A 22,138-nucleotide genomic window follows, 5' to 3' on the forward strand; every position below is an offset into this window, starting at 1 on the left:
TTTTAGAGCACATCCCAAACGTTGTCATTTCATCTCTAGTTAGTACATTTATATAAAATAAGAACATTTTCTTATATAATCACTTAATGTAACAAAATTAGTAATATTTTCTTTGTATCAATATCTTAGTTAAAAATAGGTGTTTTGAATGATATTCTAGCTCTGTGCTGTCAGTTATGGTAGCCACATGTGGCTATTTAAATTTACATTAATCAAAATTAAAAATTCAGTTTCACAATTACATGAACTGTTTCAAGTGCTCAGTAGCCACGTGCGACTGCCATATTGGACAGTGCAGATATGTTTCCATCACTGCTGAAAATTCTGTAGGACAACACTAGTCTAGATGCTTTCTTTATCACTCTGGAGGTGAACCTGAAAGAGATATTTATATTTTCAGAAAATGTGCTAGATTGTTCATTAATGTTTGATTCTTATTTCTTTCAGATGCATAGAAAAAGTAACAACTGATAAAGGTAAGACTTGGTCATCCTTACCTCTAGCGTGCATTACACTGATTATCTTTTAATCTGTTAGAAAGCCTCATCATTCAAATTGGTTCCCATTTAAAAGGAATTTTCATTTGGTAAAAAATTACTGGAGTTGTTAGAAACTAAATTTAGACGACAGCAGGTTTGGATAATAGAGTATATTGGCATTTAGAAACCTAATAAAGGCAAATCAGATTGTTTGATGGTAATTTATAGTAACTTTTTTAAGCCTTTTATTTTTAAATGAGGTAACAGACTGGAATGATACACAGTATACAGAGTGAAGTGAAGGCAAAAATTTTTATGCTAGTAGAAATACAGATTAAAATTACAGGGTGAAGAATGCTGAGTGTTCTAAGAATTCAGCCTGGTGAATAATTAAATTAGGTCAATATTAGGTCATTTTCCTTTAAGTTTGAGTGTTAGCACACCAGATGTATGTATTATAGTTTTCTGTTTTCCTGGATTATGACAGGAAGCTAATGTTCACTTGTTCAATAACTTTTAAAATACTTTATTCTAGCTTTGCAGATTAGGTTATTAAAATTACCCTAACATGTTGGACCAGTTGCTTATTCATTTCATTTTTGTTTTTTTCTAGTTTTTGGCTGTGTTCCTTGATGTTAAATTCAAACACACAGCATCCTCCTTAAAACTGAACAAATATGCTTTTAGGCACATTTCTTTTATTACGTGTGACCTTGACCCAGGCTTGACACAGCCAGTTTCCAAACTCCTAGAATCCACCTAGTATCCATAGCTTTTAAGGTCTACTTATAGCCTGGTACTATTTCTATAAAAGAATATATGTATATGCATTTTATATATCAGTGTATGTATTACATGTACATGAGAATCTTAAGGTTTTTCTCTTCTTGATAAATAATTCTTCGAGAACGTTTAAGGCAAGTTTAAAGCCTGGATTTTGTGCCATATGGAAGAATGATAGTGTAATTTAAGAACCAATAACTTGCATTGGTGGTGGCTGCTTTGTAAATAATTAGGTTTCAATGCTAAGGTTTCTTATTTCTCTGAATTTTGGAATGTGAGTCTAATATTTCATAGTATAGCAGGCAGAGGTTTTTCATACCTGGCATTTTTTTTTTTTTTTTATGTAGAAACCTTGGCATGATTATTTTGTCTAGCAAGTTTTTTGTTCCTGTTGTTGTTACTTAGAAAATAGGTTATGTCTGCCAAAAATGGAAGGTCTCACGTTTCTTATTCAGAGATCAATTTGGAGATTTTATGATGTGGAGAAAATGTAGAGACAGGTAACAAGTCTAGAGCATTCTGATTAAAACAAAAAGCAACCTGCTTTTGTCAGAGCTGAAATTACCTTACGTGTCCAAAGAAATCACTATGGGTTGCCTTGAGGCGAACTTGAAGAAAGGTGGAAATTTGGAGCCCCTTTTGGAGAGAAAAGTAGATGACCTTTGGGTAGATGTCTTTTTTTTGTTTGTTGAGTAAAGACAGGGTTTAGCCAGGCTGGTTTCGAGCTCCTGGCCTCAAGTGATCCGCCTGCCTCGTGTGTAAATGTTTTAAACTAGAAGTTGACTTATTGGCATGTTTTGTGGTTGTGCAGCTGTGGAGAGATTAAAACTACATTCTGGATAATTTGATCCGAAGATCAATCCCACTTTACTGTTTAAAGGCCCTGGATCTAGATATTCTCAAATGCTAATCTTCATCTCTGTTAGTTTACCTATTAAGGTAGCTGTTCAACTCTGTGAACAGTAGATAGGTATATAAGAACTGTAACATTCATACAAGATGAATGAATAAAGAAATGGAGGCTCGGGTAGTCACTTTTTCCTGTTGTGTTTCATATTTAGAATTCACCTTAATTACTTTTCTTCTGGTCATTTAACTTCTCAGTTATTCTGGTACTCTGGAATAGTCCTCATGTTCAGTCTGCTAAATTTTAACTGAAATAACTCATGTTCATTTCAGAAGTTAAGGGTTTTTCAAAACTTTAAACAGGTTTTATTTTTTAGAGGTAAGACTGGCCTTCTGTTATATTAATGCTGAAAAGATATCTTCAGGATTGTTTTTACTCTTATTTACTCAAACCATCTAGAAATTGTATGCCTTCTTTGAGTTGAAGAGAAGAACCTTTGACATACACATAAACAACATTGCACACACATAGTAGGCAACTTTCCATTAATTTGCAAAGCTGCAAATTAAGTTGCAAAGTTGCAACTTAAAAAAAAGTTAAGTTGCAAAGTGCTACATTCATTTTTTTCAAACTGAAATAATAAACATGAGTATTAGTTCCTGTTTTTGCTACCCTTTTTTAACCGTGATTGGTGTATAAAACAAATGGAAAGCTACTATGCTAAAATAGTGTTAATTCATTCAACAGGTAATTGTTGAGCATCCACTATGTGTCTGGCGCTATTCTAGGCACTGGATTCTACTGGTAATCAAATAAATGAAGAAGTCAAAACAGTGTAATAATGTTTGATGAAGTTGGAGCTGAGAAAGCTAAGTTTAAATGAAATGATAAGGGAAGACCTTTTGGTGGAGGTGACATTTGAGATTACACCTGAATATGCAGATAGTTAATTTGGACAAGGAACATTCCACACAAAAGTTAAAAAGGAAAAAATACTTCAAACTTGAAAGCTTAGTCTACCACTGGCAGAGGATTAGCTTCATGATTGTGGAGTTTCCAAGAGTGTTAGCAGAAATCTTAAGGGATGGAGATCTAGTTCCTTTTTAACTTGGCTTTATGTTTTCATTGTTTCTCTGTTTTGAACCAGTGTTGTACTTTGATTATAAAGTAAAAGAATGGTCTACCTACATGTAATTTTTAGTTATCCCAGTGTTCATTTTAACTTATTTCACTTTCTAACCTCTGACTAGACATGTTATGAAGCCTAATTTTTTTTTCTCCCATCTGTTATGTCCTTAGCGAGGAATAATAGTTAAAACTGCCTCTCAAGATAAAACATGAAAATGGAGACCGGAATACCTTAATGTTTATTAAAGTATGTTTTAAGTGTTTAATGGAATGATAATAAATACTGTAGAATCAAGTAGATGTGGGCAGTGCTTCAGTTATTAATGTTAGATAGGTTATTTATTGCAGAACTTTTCAGAAACTTTGATTTTTGAGTAATGTGCAGTGTAAATACCAAAATTTTGCAGCGATTACCTAACCTATTTGACTTATAAGACCCCCTTTTTAAAGAACATTTCGTAAAACTGGAGTTTACAGAAAACATACTTGGAAATACTGCATGCTTGAAAATTTGTATAAAACTCTGGATCTCAACCTTTTATTCAAAATCATTTTACTCTTTTCAGTTGCTCTTATGAAATAGTGATGTTTGACAGTGATTACTGTGAGTCTCTAACTTGTGTAGTCAGGAAAAAAGAAGTCAGTCATCAAATAAATTCATAACAGATCTCAGCATTTACTTAGATTATTTGGAGCTTAACTGTTAAGTATTTACCTTACCTAGTTTATCATAATCAGCATACTATCTGTAATTATTACTAAAGTATTAGTTTATTTTGATTATTTTTCCTCCTGTCTGGATGACATCCTCAGTTTTTTTCTTATATTGATAGTCTAATTTATAGCTTATGCCTCTGTGCTCCATGTTTTAAAATTAGAATTAATTTGTTATTAACAGTTTTCATAGATTTCAACAGTTTTATTTTTCATGTATTGAAATATCTTTGATTATCATATCCTCTCAAATCAGTCTCTTGTATCCCATTCATCTTGGTCTCTTGTCAACTTGCAACCTCAATATAACATTGACTGTTTTTACTTCCTTTACAGATGTGTCTCTTTTATAGTATACTTTTTTTGTTGGTTTTTCTTTCTTTCTAGTATATTTAAAGAATATTTTTATTATTTCTAAAAATACAGAAGACACATTTTTATGCTTTTTTTCCCATTGCAGTGAGAAAATCTAACTTGTAATTCTTACCGTTTGAGTTTGTGTACAAAAGGAAGAATCGAGAAGATATTGAGAACATTGTCTTCGCAATTCTTTCTTGAAAGATTTTGAATCTCCTTGCTAATGACCTAGTTTTCCTAGTCAAAATAAAATCTTTTAGGTTTTGAATAGAAAAAGAGTTCCGGAAGGAAAATCAGTAGGTGAGAAAGGGCGTGTATAAGCCCAGTCTTAACACTCAGATAGGCTTTTAAGGTTTTTTTTGTTTGTTTTTGAGACAGGGTCTCATTTTATTGCCCAGGCTGGAGTGCAATGGTGTGATCATGGCCCACTGCAGTGTTGATCTCCTGGGCTCAAGCCATCCTCCTGCCTCAGCCTCCCAAGTAGCTGGGACTACAGAAGTGTGCCACCATTTCCAGCTAATTGTTTTTGATTTTTTTGTAGAGACAGGGTCTCACTGTGTTGCCTAGCCTGGTCTGGCTAGGCAGTCCTCTTGCCTCGGCCTCCCAAAGTGCTAGAATTTATAGGCATAAGCCACTACACCCGGCCTGTTAGTTTTAACTGAAATATTCCCCTTTACCAATTAAATGGTACTGTTCTAAATTTAAATGTAAGTTAAAAACAACAACAACAACAAAAGCCTCTTTCCCTGGCTTCTCTTAATACTACTGAGATTGGCTAATATTTCAAAGCAAACTTTAATTATTTATGGAAAACAAAGTGCAGCTAGTGATAGAAATACACAGAGTAGTTCAGTTAGGTTTCAGAAACTCAAGTTTCTGACAATATAATGTTCAAGCCTCAAAGGCTAAATACAGTGGATAGGCATTTTTGTTTGTCCTTCCTTCCTAATCTTTTATCTTAAGGTAGCAGTAACTGTATTATTTCTCTTAGTATGAGAATAATTTACTCAGACATCTTGTTCCATGTTGGGTATGGCCCAGATCCTTTAATCCGTATTGCTAGTTCATACATCCAAACCTCCTTCGGTTCTTCTTTTCCATTATTAATTTCCTACAAATAAAGATACATGTCACTTATAATATGTGAATTGTGATGTAGGCTTAAAAAGCCTTGATCATCAGCTTATTTCAGTTATGGGATTACCTATCAGGTAAATGAGTCTTAACTTTATAATAATTTGCCTATTACAGCTCAACTTATTGCCATCTTTGACACAGTTATAAGTTTATTCTGCTATATATATTATTTTACATTGAGATCCCTTTTCCTGCCAAGACCACTTGAGAGTTAAAGCAGAATGCCCTGATAGAAGAAAACTGAAGCAGAGGAAACTTAAAATCCTTAGTGGGGAAACCCATATTCAGCCAGTACAAATCCAAAACCTTTAAGAGAGACTTGCCTGTATCTTCATTTTGAAATGAGCCTTAGTGGATAAGAATCTGTGACAAAAAGGAATTGCCCCTTGACTGTTAAGTTCAAGAAAGAAGAAATTCCTCTGAATTAAAACCAGCCTGAATAATCTAATGCTATCCGGGCAAAGGCTTCTTTAGCTTCATAACAAAACCATCTAAAAATTTAGTGGCTTAAAACACAGCAATTTATTATTTACTGGTTGGGCCGTTCCCCCCTCCTCATTGGTCATTCAGTTCAGACTTGTTTTATATTATGATGGTTGCAGCGCAGTGTTCCAAAATCCTGAAGGCAGTAACTGCAAGGTGTCTTGAAACCACCCCCACAGTATAATCAATCAGTTGTATTTCTGTATATTAGCAACAAAAAATAGAAAATCGAAGTCATAAAATGAAAATAAAATTTATATTAGTATTTACAACCCTATAAGCAAGATATACTGCTCCATTTACTCAGGTTTTTAATTTTACTCAACAATGTTTTGTACTTTTCAGTGTATAGGTCTTTCAAATTTTTTATCCCATTTATCCCTGAGTATTTCATATTTTTTGATGCTGTTAGCTTAGCTTAATTGGGATTCCCACTGTGTTTAAGAGTGGGATTGATTCTTTAAGAAAGAAGAGGTGCCTAGATGCTTTGTGGATATCCAGTCATGGCTACTGTACATTTATATTCTGTTATTTAACCGTTACCTAACTGAAGGGCATTTGGTATTTCTGGGGTTTTTTTTTTTTTTTTTTTCCTGAGATTACAGGTGATTTTTAGAGAAATCCTATTAAAATGTACCATACGTATACAAAAATGCACATATTATAAGACATATACATGTACTCTTGTTTCTCCTCCCCCTTCTTTATTTTATAAGTGGGCGGACCCAGGGTGAGCCCAATCATGTAACCATTTACACAACTGAAGAAATAAAACATAATTGTTTTGGAAACTCCCTTATGCTCCTTCAAGTCAACCGCCCCCAAGTGTAACCACTATTTTGACTTTAGCAGAAATTAGATTTGCCGATTTTTGAATTTTACATAAATGGAATAATACAGTAGGCACTCTTTTGTGTCTGGCTTATTTTGCTCATCATTTGTGACAAGTGCTGTGTTTGTCATAGATCATTTATTTTAGTTGTTGTATAGTGTCCCATTGTGGGAATATAACCACAGTTTAACTGTTTTACTGTTGATGGATGTTTGGACAGTTTTCAGTTATTAGTCTTTATGACTAGTACTGTGATGTATATTTTTGAAATATAATGTTATTGGGATGTAATTTGTACATCATAAAATTCACCCATTTCAAATGTACAATTTAGGGATCTTGGTACATTGTATGAACTGCACACCTATCAATACAGTTTTAGAACTTTTTCTTCACCCTAATAATGTCTTTCATGCCTATTTATAGTTAATCCGTATTCTCACCGCCAACCCTAGGCAACCATTAATCTACTTTCTGTCTGTATAGATTTGTTTTTTTCTGGACATTTTGTGTAAATGGACTCAGACATACAATTTGTGTTTGTATGTAGGAAGCATTATGCAATGTATATAGGAAGCATTATGCAGGCAAGACAAATTTGTATCTAGAGTCTATTCCAGTAACAACAAAGCACTGCCACTTCCATGATGGAAGTGGTCCAATGTAGCGAACCTTGCACCAGGTGAGCTGGATGATCACCCCAGGGAATGGTGCCATATCAGGGACTCGGTGTTGGTCTCTGCTGCTGGCATATTAGGCAATTAGCAGTGGCTGTAGCCAGGTCAGCCTGGGTTTGGTTTTCAGCAATCTCAGTTTTGCAGCTATAGTAGGTAAGTATTGTTTTCAGGAAAGACACAGAAACTTTGAGGTCATTTTTGTGATGCTCGAGCTGGGGATTTGAACCCCTGAGCACATCTTTTTTTTTTTTTTTGGAGACTGAATTTCACTCTTGCCCAGGCTGGAGTGCAGTGACGTGATCTCGGCTCACTGCAGCCTCTGCCTCCTGGGTTCAAGTGATTCTCCTGCCTCAGCCTCCTGATTAGCTGGGATTGGAGGTGTGTACCACCACATCTGCCTAATTTTTTGTATTTTTTTAGTAGAGACGGAGTTTCACCATGTTGGCCAGCCTGGTCTCAAACTCCTGACCTCAGATGATCTCCCTGCCTCAGCCTCCCAAAGTGCTGGGATTATAGGCATGATCCACCATGTCCAGTCTGCACATCCTTTTCTTTATCCACTTCATGTTTTCTAGTTAAGAGCAACCAGCTAATTTCATTATATCATTAGTTTGACCAGAATGTTCTAAGGTATCAAACATGATCTTTAAAATGAAGGAAATTCTGTCATTCGTGACAACATGGGTGGAACCAGAGGACGTTATGCTAAGTAAAATGCGCCAAGCACAGAAGGATAACACTGTATGATCTCGCTTGTGTGTAATCTAAATAACTGTCTCATAGAAATGTAGTTACCAAAGGCTGGGGGGTTAGGAGGTGGAATGAGAAAAGGGGAGATGGAGATGAAAAGGTACATACAGACTTTCAGTTAAATTGGGAGAGTAGGTTTTAGTGATCTATTGCACTGTGTATTAGTCCCTTTTGAGTTGCTAGAAAGGAATATGTGAGACTGAATGATTTGTAAAGAAAAGAGTTTTATCTGACTCATGGTTCTGCAGGCTGTACAAGCATGGCACCAGCATCAGCTAGACTTCTGGTGAGGCCCCTGGAAGCTTTCGCTTGTGGTGGAAGGTGGAGGTGGAGCAGGTGTGTCACAGAGCGAGAGCGAGAGAGAGGGGAGGAGGGGCTAGGCTCTTTTAAACAACCAGGTCTCACATGAAGCAATAGAGAACTCACCTATTACCACAGGGATGGCACCAAGCCATTCATGAGGGATCCACCCCCATTACACAAACACCTCCCACATCCAATATTAGGGGTCACATTTCAACATGAGATTTGAAGAGGACAAACATCCAAGCTATATCACACTGCACGGTGACCACAGTTAATAATAATGTATTACATATTTCACAGTTGCTAAGTTGGTGAGCTGATGTGTTCTATTGTTTTGAATGAAACTCTAAGTTTATCTGTCTGTCCCCAGCAGCCACCAGATGCTCAGGGAGCACCAGCAGGTGATGAAAGTGCATGGGTCCCTTTATCAACACTGTATACTTAGGCTACAATAAATTTATACACAAATATTTTTCTCTGCTCTTTCCCTTTCTTAAACGTGTCCTCAATATTAGTGCTACGCTTGTATATGTCTTTCATGCCCCAGAAAAAGTGATATGAACAGAACAAGATTGTACTGTGGTTGTTTTTAATATGTTTTTTAATGCAAAACTGCTGCTGGAAGAGAGAAATCAATGAATAAGCCAGATGTTGGGGATAGCCAAAAACAACACATTTCATAAATATTGAAAATGGTCCATTTTATATGAACCAAGCTAAATCTAGACAATAATAGTTTGTTTTTATGTGCTGACAATTCCCAATTTTATGTTTGTAGCACGCCCTGTCCTTTGAACTTTAGGCCTGTTGATGTTTTACTCAGCAATAATCTCAGACTTGGTCAAAGCAGAACACATATTCTCTCTAGTGTCTCTTCAAGAAACAAAAAACCCTGATCTTTTTCTTTGTTTTCATCATCAGTCCAATTGTTCAAGTCAGAAATCTAGAATCCCAAATCCTTGGCATCTCCCTCTATCCCTGTTAAGTCATTCTCTAGTCCTGTCGCGTCTGTTTCCTAAGTATTTCTTATATCTCTAATTGTTTCCATATTCAGTGGTATTACCCTCTTTAAAGCCATTATTATCTGTTGCCTGGCATATTGCAGTAGGTTTTTAGCTGGTCACCTAGCATCTACTCTTGCCCCTACCTAGCTCATTGTCTAGCCTGCAGCCAACATGAACATTAAAAATGCAAATCTGGTCATGTCACCATTCTGTTTAAACTCTGTCTGTGGCTATTAGGATAAGATTCAAAATCCTGGAAGGACCTTGTTAGACTTTTTTATGCCTCCTCGGCATGATAAATGATGGGTTTTGTCATGTTTTCTCTGCTGCAGTCATGTTTATCTTGTTTCTTTCAATTCTCAAGACATGTACATGTACTTGTTTCTCCTGCCCCTTTTTTATCAGCTGGCTACCACTTATTTATTCTTCAGAGTTGACCATATTTATTTAAACTTAAATGTTGAGCTAATTCTTAGCTATAGAGATCATTAAGTTAATAAGCACTAGTTTTAAGAGCTGTGTTTTCAGAGAAACCATCCTTTCACTTTCTCAAACTTATGTCTGAGCAAAGTCTTAATGTTTTTAAGAAGCAGAACTAATTCACCTAATGCCTATACTTTGAACGTTGATGACATTACTTTGTGATTCTATTTTTGTTTTGCTCCAAACTTTTACTATCTGCAGAAATTCTGTGAAAGCCTAATATTTTTTATCCTTTCTGTCAGTGCACCAGTGGCTGATGTCTGCTTTGAAATCAGTAAGCCAGGAAAAAACATATGTAGATGGAGTAAACAGAGATGACTAGAATAAGAAAGAAAAATCTAGGCATTAATACACAGTGTTGATTTAAAAATGAGTAAACTGTTTTGGAATGTAAACATTCTAAATTTCTTAAATACAATTTTAAAATCTCATTTATTTTCCGGTTTTTAATCACAATAAAATTTCTCTAGTTCTGTTTTGAAACATAAGGAAATACAGCATGTGGCTTTAGGTTAAAAATTCACTCATGGAATAATTCTTACAGGTGTTTCAGGTTAGTATATTATATAAATGGGGCCCTCTTGGCACTTGAATCCAAGGCTGGGTGGAAATGAGCCAAATCTGGATTGAGCCCTTGCCGTGGCGCTTTCCATTTCTCGTTTATATGGTTAGGTGTAGTATAGTAGAAAGAATATAGACTTTGGACTTAGATATACCTGTGTTCAGTTCCCTCAGCAGCTTTTAATATGTGCACTTGGGAAAGTCAGTTACTTGGTTTCTTCATCTATGAAGATAAGAATAATAAATACTTGATAGGGTTATAACTGATTTTTGAGAAATGAAAAAAATATATATTACCTAGCAGTTAATACTTAAGATTTGTTAATTGCCCAGAAGAAATTTAAATACTTAAAGAGAGATTCGAAGACCTTTACCTTTAGTATCTTCCCAGCTTATCAACTAACCACACCCTGTTTCACCCTACAATAAAATAATAGCATTGATTATGTTAGAATGGCCCTTCTAACTTAAAGTATTTTATCATGACCAAGTGGCTCTCATCTTTTGGAATTTGGTGATTTGACTTGTTATAATAGTTATCTCTGGCTGTAGGTTTGAGATAAATCATATTTCATTGTCTGCTATCTAGAAGAATTAGAAGAAAACATTCCTGCCAGTAGTATCAATCTTTTTTTTTTTTTTTTTGGTTTTGAGACGGGGTCGTACTTTGTTGCCCAGGCTGGAATGCAGAGGTCACTGCAACCTCTGACTCCTGGGTTCAAGCAGTTCTCTTGTCTTGACCTCCTGAGTAGCTGGGACTGGTGTGCGCCACCACCGGCCTGGCTAATTTTTGTATTTTTAGTAGAGACAGGGTTTCACCATGTTGGCGAGGCTGGTCTGGAACTCCTGACCTCAAGTGACCTACCCATCTCCGCCTCCCAAAGTGCTGGGTATAGGCTTGAGCCAGCACGCCTGGCCTAGCATTAATCTCTTATTGTCTCAATTCATAGTATAAACCACTCTTACTTCATACCTTCTTTCAAGAATGTACAGTTGGCCCTTGAACAACATGGTAGGGTTAGGGGCACCACCTCCCCCTCACAAACAAAAACCTGCATTTAACTTCCCAGAAACTTTACTGATAGCCTGCTGTTGACCAGAAGCTTTATCAATAACATAAAGTCAACTATTTCATATTTTATATGTGTATTATATCCTGTATTCTTACAGTAAAATAATCTGGAGAAAAGAAAATTTATTTAAAAAACCATAAGGAAGAGAATATATTTACTATTCATTAAGTGTAAGTGGATCGTTATAAGGTCTTTGTCCTCTTCTTCACATTGAGTAGGCTAAGGAGGAGGAAGAAGAAGAGTCGTTACTCTTATCTCAGGGCATGACAGAGGTAGAAGGAGTGGCAGGAACATTTGGCGTAACTTTACAGAAATACAATTTCTGCCTGACTTTTTTGCTTTTTCGTTTCTCTACAAATATTTCTACACTTTAACCATTTGCTTTAGTTTCAGGGCAGATATCATAGAAGGGTTCCTGTCATAAAAGGAAGTCAAAAGCAGTCTTGAATAATTGGAACCTTTCTGCCAGAATTTCTAAGTTTTTAATGTTAGTTTGTTTTCTGGCATTGCTTCTTATATGTTGTCTTTCTGATCGTCTGGCACCTGTTCAAAAGCACTCATCTTCATCATGTCATCTTGTTACTTCCTCTTGTGTGGTGTCTGTTTGCACTTGAATTTATCCAAGATGCTTATTTTTAAACGCTTCACCATCACTACCCCACCACCACCTTTTTTTTTTTTTTTTTTTTTTTTTTTTTTTTTTTTTGCCATATTCACAATCTCGTTCATGATTTCCTTGATTGGCTCTGCCATAAATCCTGTGAAGTCATGCACAACATCTGGACACAATTTTCTCCAGCAGGAATTTTCTATAACAAGGATGGCATCTTCAGTGGTGTAATCCTTCCTGACTTTCATGATGTTCTCTCTATTGGGATTTTCTTACGTGGAGTTAACAGTCCTTTTCCATAAAATATCATGTAATGAGACTTAAAGATTCTTATGACCCCCTGATTGGGAAGGTGAATTAGAGACATTGTGTTTGGGGGGCAAGTAGACCACTTCAACACCTTTGATGTTAAATTCATGAGGTAGCCAGGGGCATTGTCCAGTATCAAAAGAACCATAAAAGGCAGTCCCTAACTGGCAAGGTACTTCTTTACTTCAGGGGCAAAGCATCAATGGAACCAGTCTAGAAAATTAGTTCTTGTTTTCCTGACGTTTTTGTTGTACCACCAAAAGATTGTTGGTTTTTCTCTTCAAGGCTCAGGAGTTAGTAGCTTTATAGATAAGGGCAGCCCTGATCATAAACCTAACTGCTTTTACACAAAACAGTGGAGTTAGCCTATCCTTTCCTGCTTTAAATCTTGTTGCTTACTTCTCCTCCTTACTAATATAATAAATGTCTTTTGTGGCATTTTTTTTCTGGACTGGGGTAGTTTGCATTAAAAACTTAGGCAGATATCCTTCCTCAGCTGTTTTCTTAACAGTGCCTGGGAACTTGTCTGCTGCCTCTTGGTCAGTAGAAGCTGTTTCTCCTATTATCTTGACATTTTTAAAGCCAAATGTCTTTCTGAAATTATCAAACCATTCTTTGCGGACATTAAATTCTTTCTTCTCCTTTCTTTTGCTTTAAGTGGTCATGTAATGACTTTACTTAGAGTCTGTAGGTATGCCTTTCTTATAGCAATTCTGTACCCACATAAAAGCTGCATCTTGAATGTGAGATAAAAGTATTTTGCAAAAACTGCAAGATTTTTGCACCTGCTACTGTAGGTGCAGCATTGGCTTCACAAATTTCCTTTTCTTCAGTACTTTTTATGTTGGATTCATTTATCTTAAAATGGTGAGCAACTGCAGCTACACACCTCAACCTTCTATGCTTATTAAGCAATTCAACTTTTTCTTGTAATACCGTGACTTTTCTCTGCTTCTTGGAAGCACTTAGTATCACTAGTGGCAACTCTTATGGGTCCCATAGTGTTAGTCAAGGTTTCAGGTATTGCTCTAAACATAGTGAAAAATGAGTTAACTGAGAGATACCACTTTTACTGTGACAGTAAATTCACTCAGGTGGTGATGATTATCCTCATGACATTTTAAGCAGATACTTGAAACAGCTGAGCTTGCTGCAATAGCAACAGGAGATAGCTATGAAATTATTATGTACGGAGTTAATTTTATGCAGTTATTCAATAGTACATCTTTACGTTTCTTTACATTTCTCTGGACTTTGGATGATACCATATATAGTCTAAGACTTTGTGAGTGTAAGTTTTGTTGAATTTTAACTTTTTATATTTGTGTATATTTTACAGTAATGTCATCAAATAGAGTGGTATCTATAGTTTATGCATTCATGACATACCTTAATTTTTCAATATTTCTAGGCTACACAGTTTGTCTGCAAGTTTTTTCAAATTGTCACAAATCTCCAAAAAATTTTCTTACATATTTTAAAAAACTGGCGTATGAATGGATCCATGAAGTTCAAAGCTTTTGTTGTTCAAGGGTTAACTAACTGTAGTTACATTCACTGTGCCTGCATGTTGCTCATGCAGTGACTAGTATGCTGTCTTCCTTTACCCAAGATAGTATGGCTTTTTTTCTCTTATTATTTATGTATCAAGGAACCTCCTCAAGGTTAGCTACTATTATAAGAAACAACTGGAAATTGTCTTCGAAGTACCACACAGAAGAAACTTGGCTTGTTTCCTATCTGTTTATGATTGTTTCTGCTAATGTATGGATTGTCCTTCAGTTGTCAGTTTCTATTCCAGAAACCTGGCAATACTTTTGTGCACGTGTGTGTGTGTGTGTGTGTGTGTGTGTGTGTGTGTTTTGAGGTGAAATTCACATAACAAAAAAATAGTAAAAAATACTTGAAAGGATACAATTCAATGACATTTGGTACATTTACAGTGTTGTACAACCATCACTTCTATCTAGTTCCAAACATTTTCATCACCACCAACAAAGGAGACCCCTGTACCCATTAAAAGCAGTTTTTCCCCCTTCCCTCCTGTTCAGCTGCAACAAACATTAATCTGCTTTGTCTCTATGGATTTACCTATTCTGGATATTATATGTAATTGGAATCATACAATATGTGACTTTTGTTTCTAGCATCTATCATATAGCGTATTTTTAAGGTTCACATTGTAACATGTTAAGATTGCATTCCTTTTTATGGCTGGATAAAAATTTTCATTGTATGTGTATATGACATTTTGTTTATCCATTCACTGGTCAATGGATATTTGGGTTGTTTCCACAATTTGGGTATTGAGAATTGTGCTTCTGTGAATATTCATATGTAATAAGTATTTCTTTGAATAGCTGTTTTCAATTTTTGGTGTATGTACCTAGAAGTGGAATTGCTGGATCATATGGTAATTCTGTGTCTAAGTTTTTCTTAACATTTTTCTTCACACTGTTTTCTTAGGTTTTCCATAACACTGTTTTCCTCATTAGCTGCCTCATTTTATATGTCCACCAGCAATAAACAATGGTTCCAATTTCTCTGCATTCTCACCAACACTTCTTATTTTCTTTTTTTATTATTTGTAGTAGCCATTGTAATATGTGGGAAATGGTAATCTCATGTGATTTTGATTTGCATTTCGTTAATGAGTGACGTTCCGTATCTTTTCAAGTACTTTTTTGGCCTTTTGTATATCTCTGGAGAAATAATCTGTTTAGGTTCTTTGCCCATGTTTTAATTGGGTTGTTTCTCTTTTTGTTGTTAAATCCAAAGAGTTTATATATTTTGGATATTAGACTTTTACCAGATATATGACTTGCAAATATATTCTCCCATTCTGTAGGGTTGTCTTCACTTCTATGCATTTTTTAGTGCTAGCTCCTGTGTTTAGGTCTTTGATCCATTTTGAGTTAATTTTTATATATGGTATAAGGTAGGAATACAACGTCATTTTTTGCGTGTGGATATCCATTTGTCTTAGCACCATTTCTTGAAGAGACTGCTTTCCCCTACTGAATGGTCTTAGCCACCTTCTTAAAAATCAGTTGACCACAGATGTGTAGATTTATATCTGGACCTTTAATTCAGTTAGTTGATTTAATTATTATTAGTCTTATGCCAGTAATACATTGTATTGATTACTGAAGCTTTATAGTAAGTGTTGAAATTGAGAAGAAAAAAGTGCATCTTTAACTCTGTTTGTTTTCAAGATGGCTGTGACTAGTGTAGATCCCTTGCATTTTCCTGTGAACTTTAGGATTGGGTTGTCAGTTTCTACCAAAAAGGAAGCTGGGGTTTTGATAAGAATTACATTTAATCTGTGGGTTTATTTTCAGAGTATTGTCATCTTAACAATTTTTCAATATTTTATTCCTTTTTATTCTATTGTAAAGGTAATCATTTTCTTAATTTCCTTTTTGTTCATTGCTAATATACTTAAAACAATGAATGTTATGTGTTGGTCATATATTCTGGCACTTTGAATAAAGGTAATAATCATTTTCTTAATTTCCTTTTTGTTCATTGCTAATATGCTTAAAACAATGAATGTCACATGTTGGTATTATATTCTGGCCCTTCGAATTTGTATATGACCTTTAACAGTTTTCTTTTGTGAAAATTCTTTAGAATTTTCTGTATGAAAGGTCTTTTCACCTGCAAATAGAGATACAGTTTTACTTCTTCCTTTTCACTTTGGGTGCCTCTTTTTTTTTCTTGAGTAATTACTTGGCTAGAACTTCCAGTACAGTGTTGAATGGAAATAAAGAATGAGGGCATCCTTGTCTTGTTCCTGACCTTAGCAGAAGAGCTTTGTCTTTTGCCACTGCATATGATGTGAGCTCTGGGGTTTTTAAAGGTGTTCTTTGTCAAGTTGAGGAAGTTCAATTCTATTCCCAGTTTTTTGTGTGTTCTTATCATGAAAGTTTAATTTTGTCAGGTTCTTTTTTCTTTTTTCTACATCAATTGAGATAATGGTGTGTTTTTTCCTCTCTTTATTAATGTGGCATATTACATACATTTTTGTATATCGAACCACCCTCATAATCCTGGGACCTGTCTCAATTGATTATAGTGTTTAATCTTCTTAATATGATGCTATATTTGGTTTGCAAGGGATATTGGCTTATGGTTTTTTATGGTGTCTTTGTCTGGCTTTGGTGTCAGAATAATGCTGTGTTTATAGGATGAGTTGGGAAGTGTTCCATCTTCTATTTTTTAAGAGAGTTTGAGGAAGACTGGAGTTAATTCTTTAAATGTGTGGTAGAATCAAACAATGAAACCATCTAGAGGCTTCTGGCCTTTTTATTGGGAGCTTTTTGTTTACTGACTCAGTTGTCTACTTGTTAAAGGTATGTTCATCTTTTCCATTTCTTGTTGAATTGTTTTTGGTAATTTGTGTGTGCCTGAGAAGTTGTTGATTTCATCTGTGTTATTGTTGGCATGCAATTGTTCATTGTGTTTTCTTATGTTTATTTCAGTGGTAGTGTCCCATTTTCATTTCTGGTTTTAGTAATTTGGGTCTTCTCTTATTAACCAAAAGTTTGTTGATTTTGTTATCTTGTCAAAGAACCAACTTATTTACTTTATTCTGCTAGCTTTGGGTTTACTCTGCTCCTTTTTTCCTAGCTCTTATGGGTATGATGTTAGGTTATTGATTCAGGCATGTGATTTTTTTTTTTCTATTTTAATGTAGGCATTTATATCTAGAAATTTTACTCTGAGAACTGCTTTCACTGCATCCCCTAGGTTTTGGGATATTTTGTTTTCATTTTCAGTCATCTCTAAGTATTTTGTAATTTTCCTTGTGATTTATTCTTTGATCCATTGGTTTAACAGTGTGTTAATTTTCACGTATTTGTGAGTTTTCTAGTTTTCCGTCTGATATTGATTTCTAGTTTCATTCCATTGTGGTCAGAGAGAACGTACTTTATATGACTGCAGCCATTTGAAATTTATTGAGACTTTTCAATATGTCTGTGAATTTTTTTTTTTTTTCCCCGAGATGGAGTCTCGCTCTATCGCCCAGGCTGGAGTGCAGTGGTGTGATCTTGGCTCAATGCAACCTCCACCTCCTGGGTTCAAGCAGTTCTCCTGCCTCAGCGTCCTCGAGTAGTTGGGACTACAGGCACACGCCACCATGCCCAGCTAATTTTTGTATTCTTAGTAGAGACAGGGTTTCGCCATGTTGGCCAGGCTGATCTCAAACTCCTGACCTCAGGTGATCTGCTTGCCTCAGCCTCCCAAAGTGTTGGGATTACAGGTGTGAGCCACTGCGCCCAGCCCAATATGTCTGTTTTTCAATATTATGTCTAATTTTGTCTAATATGTCTAATTTTTTAATTTTGCTTGAGTTCTGTATTTCCTTATCTAACTTCTGACTGGTGTTTGGTTCTGTTATTGAAAGTGGGATACTGATGTCTCCATTTTTGTGATTGTGGTATTACCTGTTTCTCTTCAATTCTGTAAATCTTTGCTATGTGTGTTATATGTTGATATATCTCGAGAGAGAGATGGGGGGAGAGGGAGAGGGGGCCTATGTTAGCTATGTATAGGTTTATATTTATTATATTTTCTAGATTGATTGACCCTCTCATTAACGTATAATGTTCTTTGTGTTTTGTAACAGTTGTTGAAGTGCATTTTGCCTGATGTTAGTAGGGCCACCTTTACGAGTTGAATTGCTTTCCTCAAAAGATGTTGAAGTCTTAACTCAGGTACCTGTGAATGGAACATTGAGAAATAGGGTCTTTGTAGTAAATAGGGTTTTGTGGTAATTTGTTATGGCAGCCCTAGGAAACTAACACATTTTGGTATTGGAAGTGGGCTATGAAAAAGTACCTAAAAATGTTGGCAAAGCTTTGGGATTGGGTAATGGGTATTGGCTTTGAGTATTTTGAGGTGTGGTGCATGCCTCTAATCCCAGGTATACTCGGGAGGCTGAGGCAGGAGAATTGCTTGAACCTAGGAGGCGATGATTGCGGTGAGCCAAGATAGCGCCGTTGCACTCCAGCCTGGGCAACAAGAGTGAAACTCTGTCTCAAAAAAAAAAAAAAAAGAAAAGAAAAAACAGCGTAGATTGCCTTGAAGAGATGGTCAACAGAAATATGAGTGTTAAAGGCAGTGTGATGAGGCCTTAGAAGGAAATGAGGAACATGTTATTGGACAGTGGAGAAAAGGTGATCCTTGTTATAAAGTTGCAGAGAACTTGACTGAATTGTGTTCTATCATTGGGTAAGCAATGAACTTGGATATTTATCTGAGTAGATTTACAAGCAACGTGTAGAAGGTATAGCCTTGTTTCTTCTTGCTTATATACTAATGTGTGAGAGGAAAGATATAAATTGAGGAATGAATTGTTTAGCAAAAAGGAGCCAGCACTTGATAATTTGAAAATTTTTTAGTCTGTCCAGATAGTGTATTGTGGTACAGGACCAAGGCTGTGACTGGATAGCTATTCTCTAAAGAGACTTGGTATATAAATTGTGAATCGAACCAGCCATCTCAGCACTTCCCAGAATAGACATGCAATTTTTCAGGAAAGATCTGTGGAGGACTCTCATTTGGTGGCTTCAACCCACTGAATTTCATGAAAGACTGACAAAGTTTTTGAGAATGTTGTGACAGCAGAAACACTGCCAGGCTGGCCTGAATGGGACAGAGACAGAATGGAATTAAAGAAGAATGATGGTGAGGGTAGAGCCACAAATGCTGGGTCCTGGGTGTGTTAGACTTCCTGGGGCCACGATGGCAGGGCTATTTCCCCAGTGGACTCAGAGTACAAACCATTATCCACAAAAGCTTATTCTTAGGCCTTAAAGTCTAATGCTTTTCGCTAGGTTTTGGACTAACCTGGGACCCCTGACCCTTTTTTCCCCCCTTCTATTTTCTTCCTTTTGATATGGAGATGTGTAATCTATAACTGTCCCACCATTGTTTTTTGGAATCAGCACCACAGATGGAGAAGAATTTTGCTCTAGAGTGGACCATACCCCCAGTCTCATTCATAACTGATCTAGATGATGAGATTTGATCCCTTTTGAGTTGATGATTTTTAGGTATTGTTTGGATTTAGACTTGATACTGGAATGGGTTAAGACTCTGGGAGGTTGGGATTAGGTGAATGTATTTTGCACATTGGAAGGACATAAATTTTAGGGAACCAGAAGGTGCAGACTACTACGGGTTGAATTTTATCCCTCCAAAAATGTGTTGAGGTCCTAGCCCTTAATACCTGTGAATATGAACTTATTTGGAAATAGGATCTTTGCAGATATAATCAAGTTATAATGGAGTTATTCTGTATTACAATGGGCCCTAATCCACTATGACTGATGTCCTTATAAGAATAAGGACATCACACATGGGACAGGAGGAAACACCATGTGATGATGGAGATAGAATTGAAGGTAGCAGCTATAAGCCAAGTTGTTGACCACCACCAAAGCTAGGAAGAGGCAAGGAATGATTCTTCTCAGAGTCTCAGAGGGAGTGTGGTCTGTTATTGTGTTGATTTTGGACTTTTATCCTCCAGAAGTATGGGAGAATAGATTTCTGTTGTTTTAAGACATCCCAGTTTGTTGTGATTTGGTAGAGCCGCCCTGGTAGACTAATACATTATTTCAGCTCTCTCTTGCTTACTATTCGCATGTAATATCTTAATCCATTCTTTTACTTTGAACCTGTTTGTGTCTTTGGATCTAAAGCAAACTTGTCCACTATGGCCTGCAGTCTGAATGTGGCTCAGAACGGCTTTGAATGTGTCCCAACACAAAACCGTAAACTTTCTTAACACATTATGAGTTCTTTTTTAAATTTTTTTATCTCATCACCTATCATTAGTGCATTTTATGTGTGGCCCAAGACATGTCACCTCCTTCCAATGTGGCCCAGGGAAGCCAAAAGATTGGACAACCAGGTCTAACGTGAGTTTCTTGTAGACAGACTGTAGATTGGTTGTATTTTTTGTTAATCCATTCTGCTAATATGTACCTTTTAATTCCACAGTATATATATATATATGTAAACTACCGATAAGAATGGCCTGCCATTTTGCTTTGTGTTTTCTACCTGTCTTAATATCTTTTATTTTGATCTTTATTTTCTTTGTATTTCCTTCTTTGTGTTGCAGATACATAGCAGTGTACCATCTTCTCTTTTCATTTTCTGTATATTTTTATTTTCTTAGTGGTTACCTGAGGATTGCATTTAGTACTTTAAACTTTATCTAGTTTAATGCCGGTTTAGCTTCAGTAGTAAACGTATCTCTGCTCTGTACTATTCTGTGCTTCACCATTTATGTTATTGTTGCAAAGTGTATGTTTTGATGTCAAATGCCCATTAACATAAATTTATAATTGCTATTTTATACATTTGTCTTTCAAATCATGTAGGGAGAAAAAGGAGTTAGAAATCAAAAGTACAATATCATATTTTTGCCTCTGTAATTATCTTTGCCAGTGTTTTAATTTATGGCTTTAAGTGCTCTCTAGTGTCCTTTAATTTCATCTTAGAGGATTCCTGGTAGCATTTTTCATAGGGCAGATCTACTAGTGATAATCTGTTTTTGATTTTCTGGTAATGTCTTAATTTCATCTTCGTTTTTAAAGAATAGTTTCGGCAGCTATAGAATTCTTACTTCACGATTTTTTTTTTCCTTTCATCACTTTGTTATCACACTGCCTTCTGACTTCCATGGTTTCTGATGAGAGGCTGTTAATCTTGTTGAGTATTCCTTGTTGCTTATGAGTCACTTCTTGCTGTTTTTATGGTTCTTTGTATTTGTCTTTCTACCAATTGATAATAATGTGTCTAGGTGGGGATCTCTTTCATTTATCCTACTAGGAGTTAGGTAAAGTTCTTGTTTGTACAGACTATATTCCCCAATAGTTTTTCAAATATTCTTTCTGTTCATTTTCTCCTCTCCTTCTGCAAATCTTATTACGCATCTGTTGGCATACTTAATGGTTGTCTAAACGATCTCTTAGGCTTTATTTTTCTTTATTCTTTTTTTCTTTATATTCTTCATACTGGATCATCTCTGTTGGCCTAGCTTAAAGTTCACTGATTCTTCTTTTTCAAGTCTGTGGTGAATTTTTTATTTCAGTTATTATACTTCTCAGCTCCAGAATTTTTTTCTCTTAGTTCCTTTTTTTTGGGCGGGGAGGTGGTTTCGCTCTTGTCGCCTATGCTGGAGTGCAATGGTGTTATCTCGGCTCACTGCAACCTCCACCTCCTGGGTTCAAGTGATTCTCCTACCTCAGCCTCCCAAGTAGCTGAGAATACAGGGATGCGCTGCTACAAGCAGCCCAGCTAATTTTTGTATTTTTAGTAGAGATGGGGTTTTGCCATGTTGGCCAGGCTGGTCTCAAACCCCTGACCTCAGGTGATCCGCCCACCTTGGCCCTCCAGAGGGCTGGGATTACAGGTGTGAGCCACTGTACCCAGCCTCTCTTGGTTCCTTTTTATAGTTATCTTTTTATTGGTATTCTGTATTTGTTGAGACATATTTCTTCTGATTTCCTTTAGTACTTTGTCAGTGATTTTCTGTAGCTCTGATTGTCTTTAGTTCTTTAAACATTGTTTTTTACAACTTTTATTTT

At 36.0% G+C, this 22,138-nt stretch overlaps 1 protein-coding gene across 5 annotated transcripts in view; it reads left to right on the forward strand.

Annotated features, from left to right (window-relative positions):
* Positions 1-22,138, forward strand: part of ZFP91 (ZFP91 zinc finger protein, atypical E3 ubiquitin ligase) — a 41,844-nt gene that overhangs the window by 5,268 nt on the left and 14,438 nt on the right. For all 5 annotated transcript variants that reach the window (XM_063711231.1, XM_031015902.3, XM_031015901.3 and 2 more), the window contains exon 2: positions 448-476. In XM_063711231.1, coding sequence (XP_063567301.1) covers positions 448-476 — 29 coding nt within the window. The remainder of the gene's footprint in view (positions 1-447; positions 477-22,138) is intronic.

Source organism: Gorilla gorilla, chromosome 9, assembly GCF_029281585.2.
Source record: "Gorilla gorilla gorilla isolate KB3781 chromosome 9, NHGRI_mGorGor1-v2.1_pri, whole genome shotgun sequence".
NCBI lineage: Eukaryota > Metazoa > Chordata > Mammalia > Primates > Hominidae > Gorilla > Gorilla gorilla.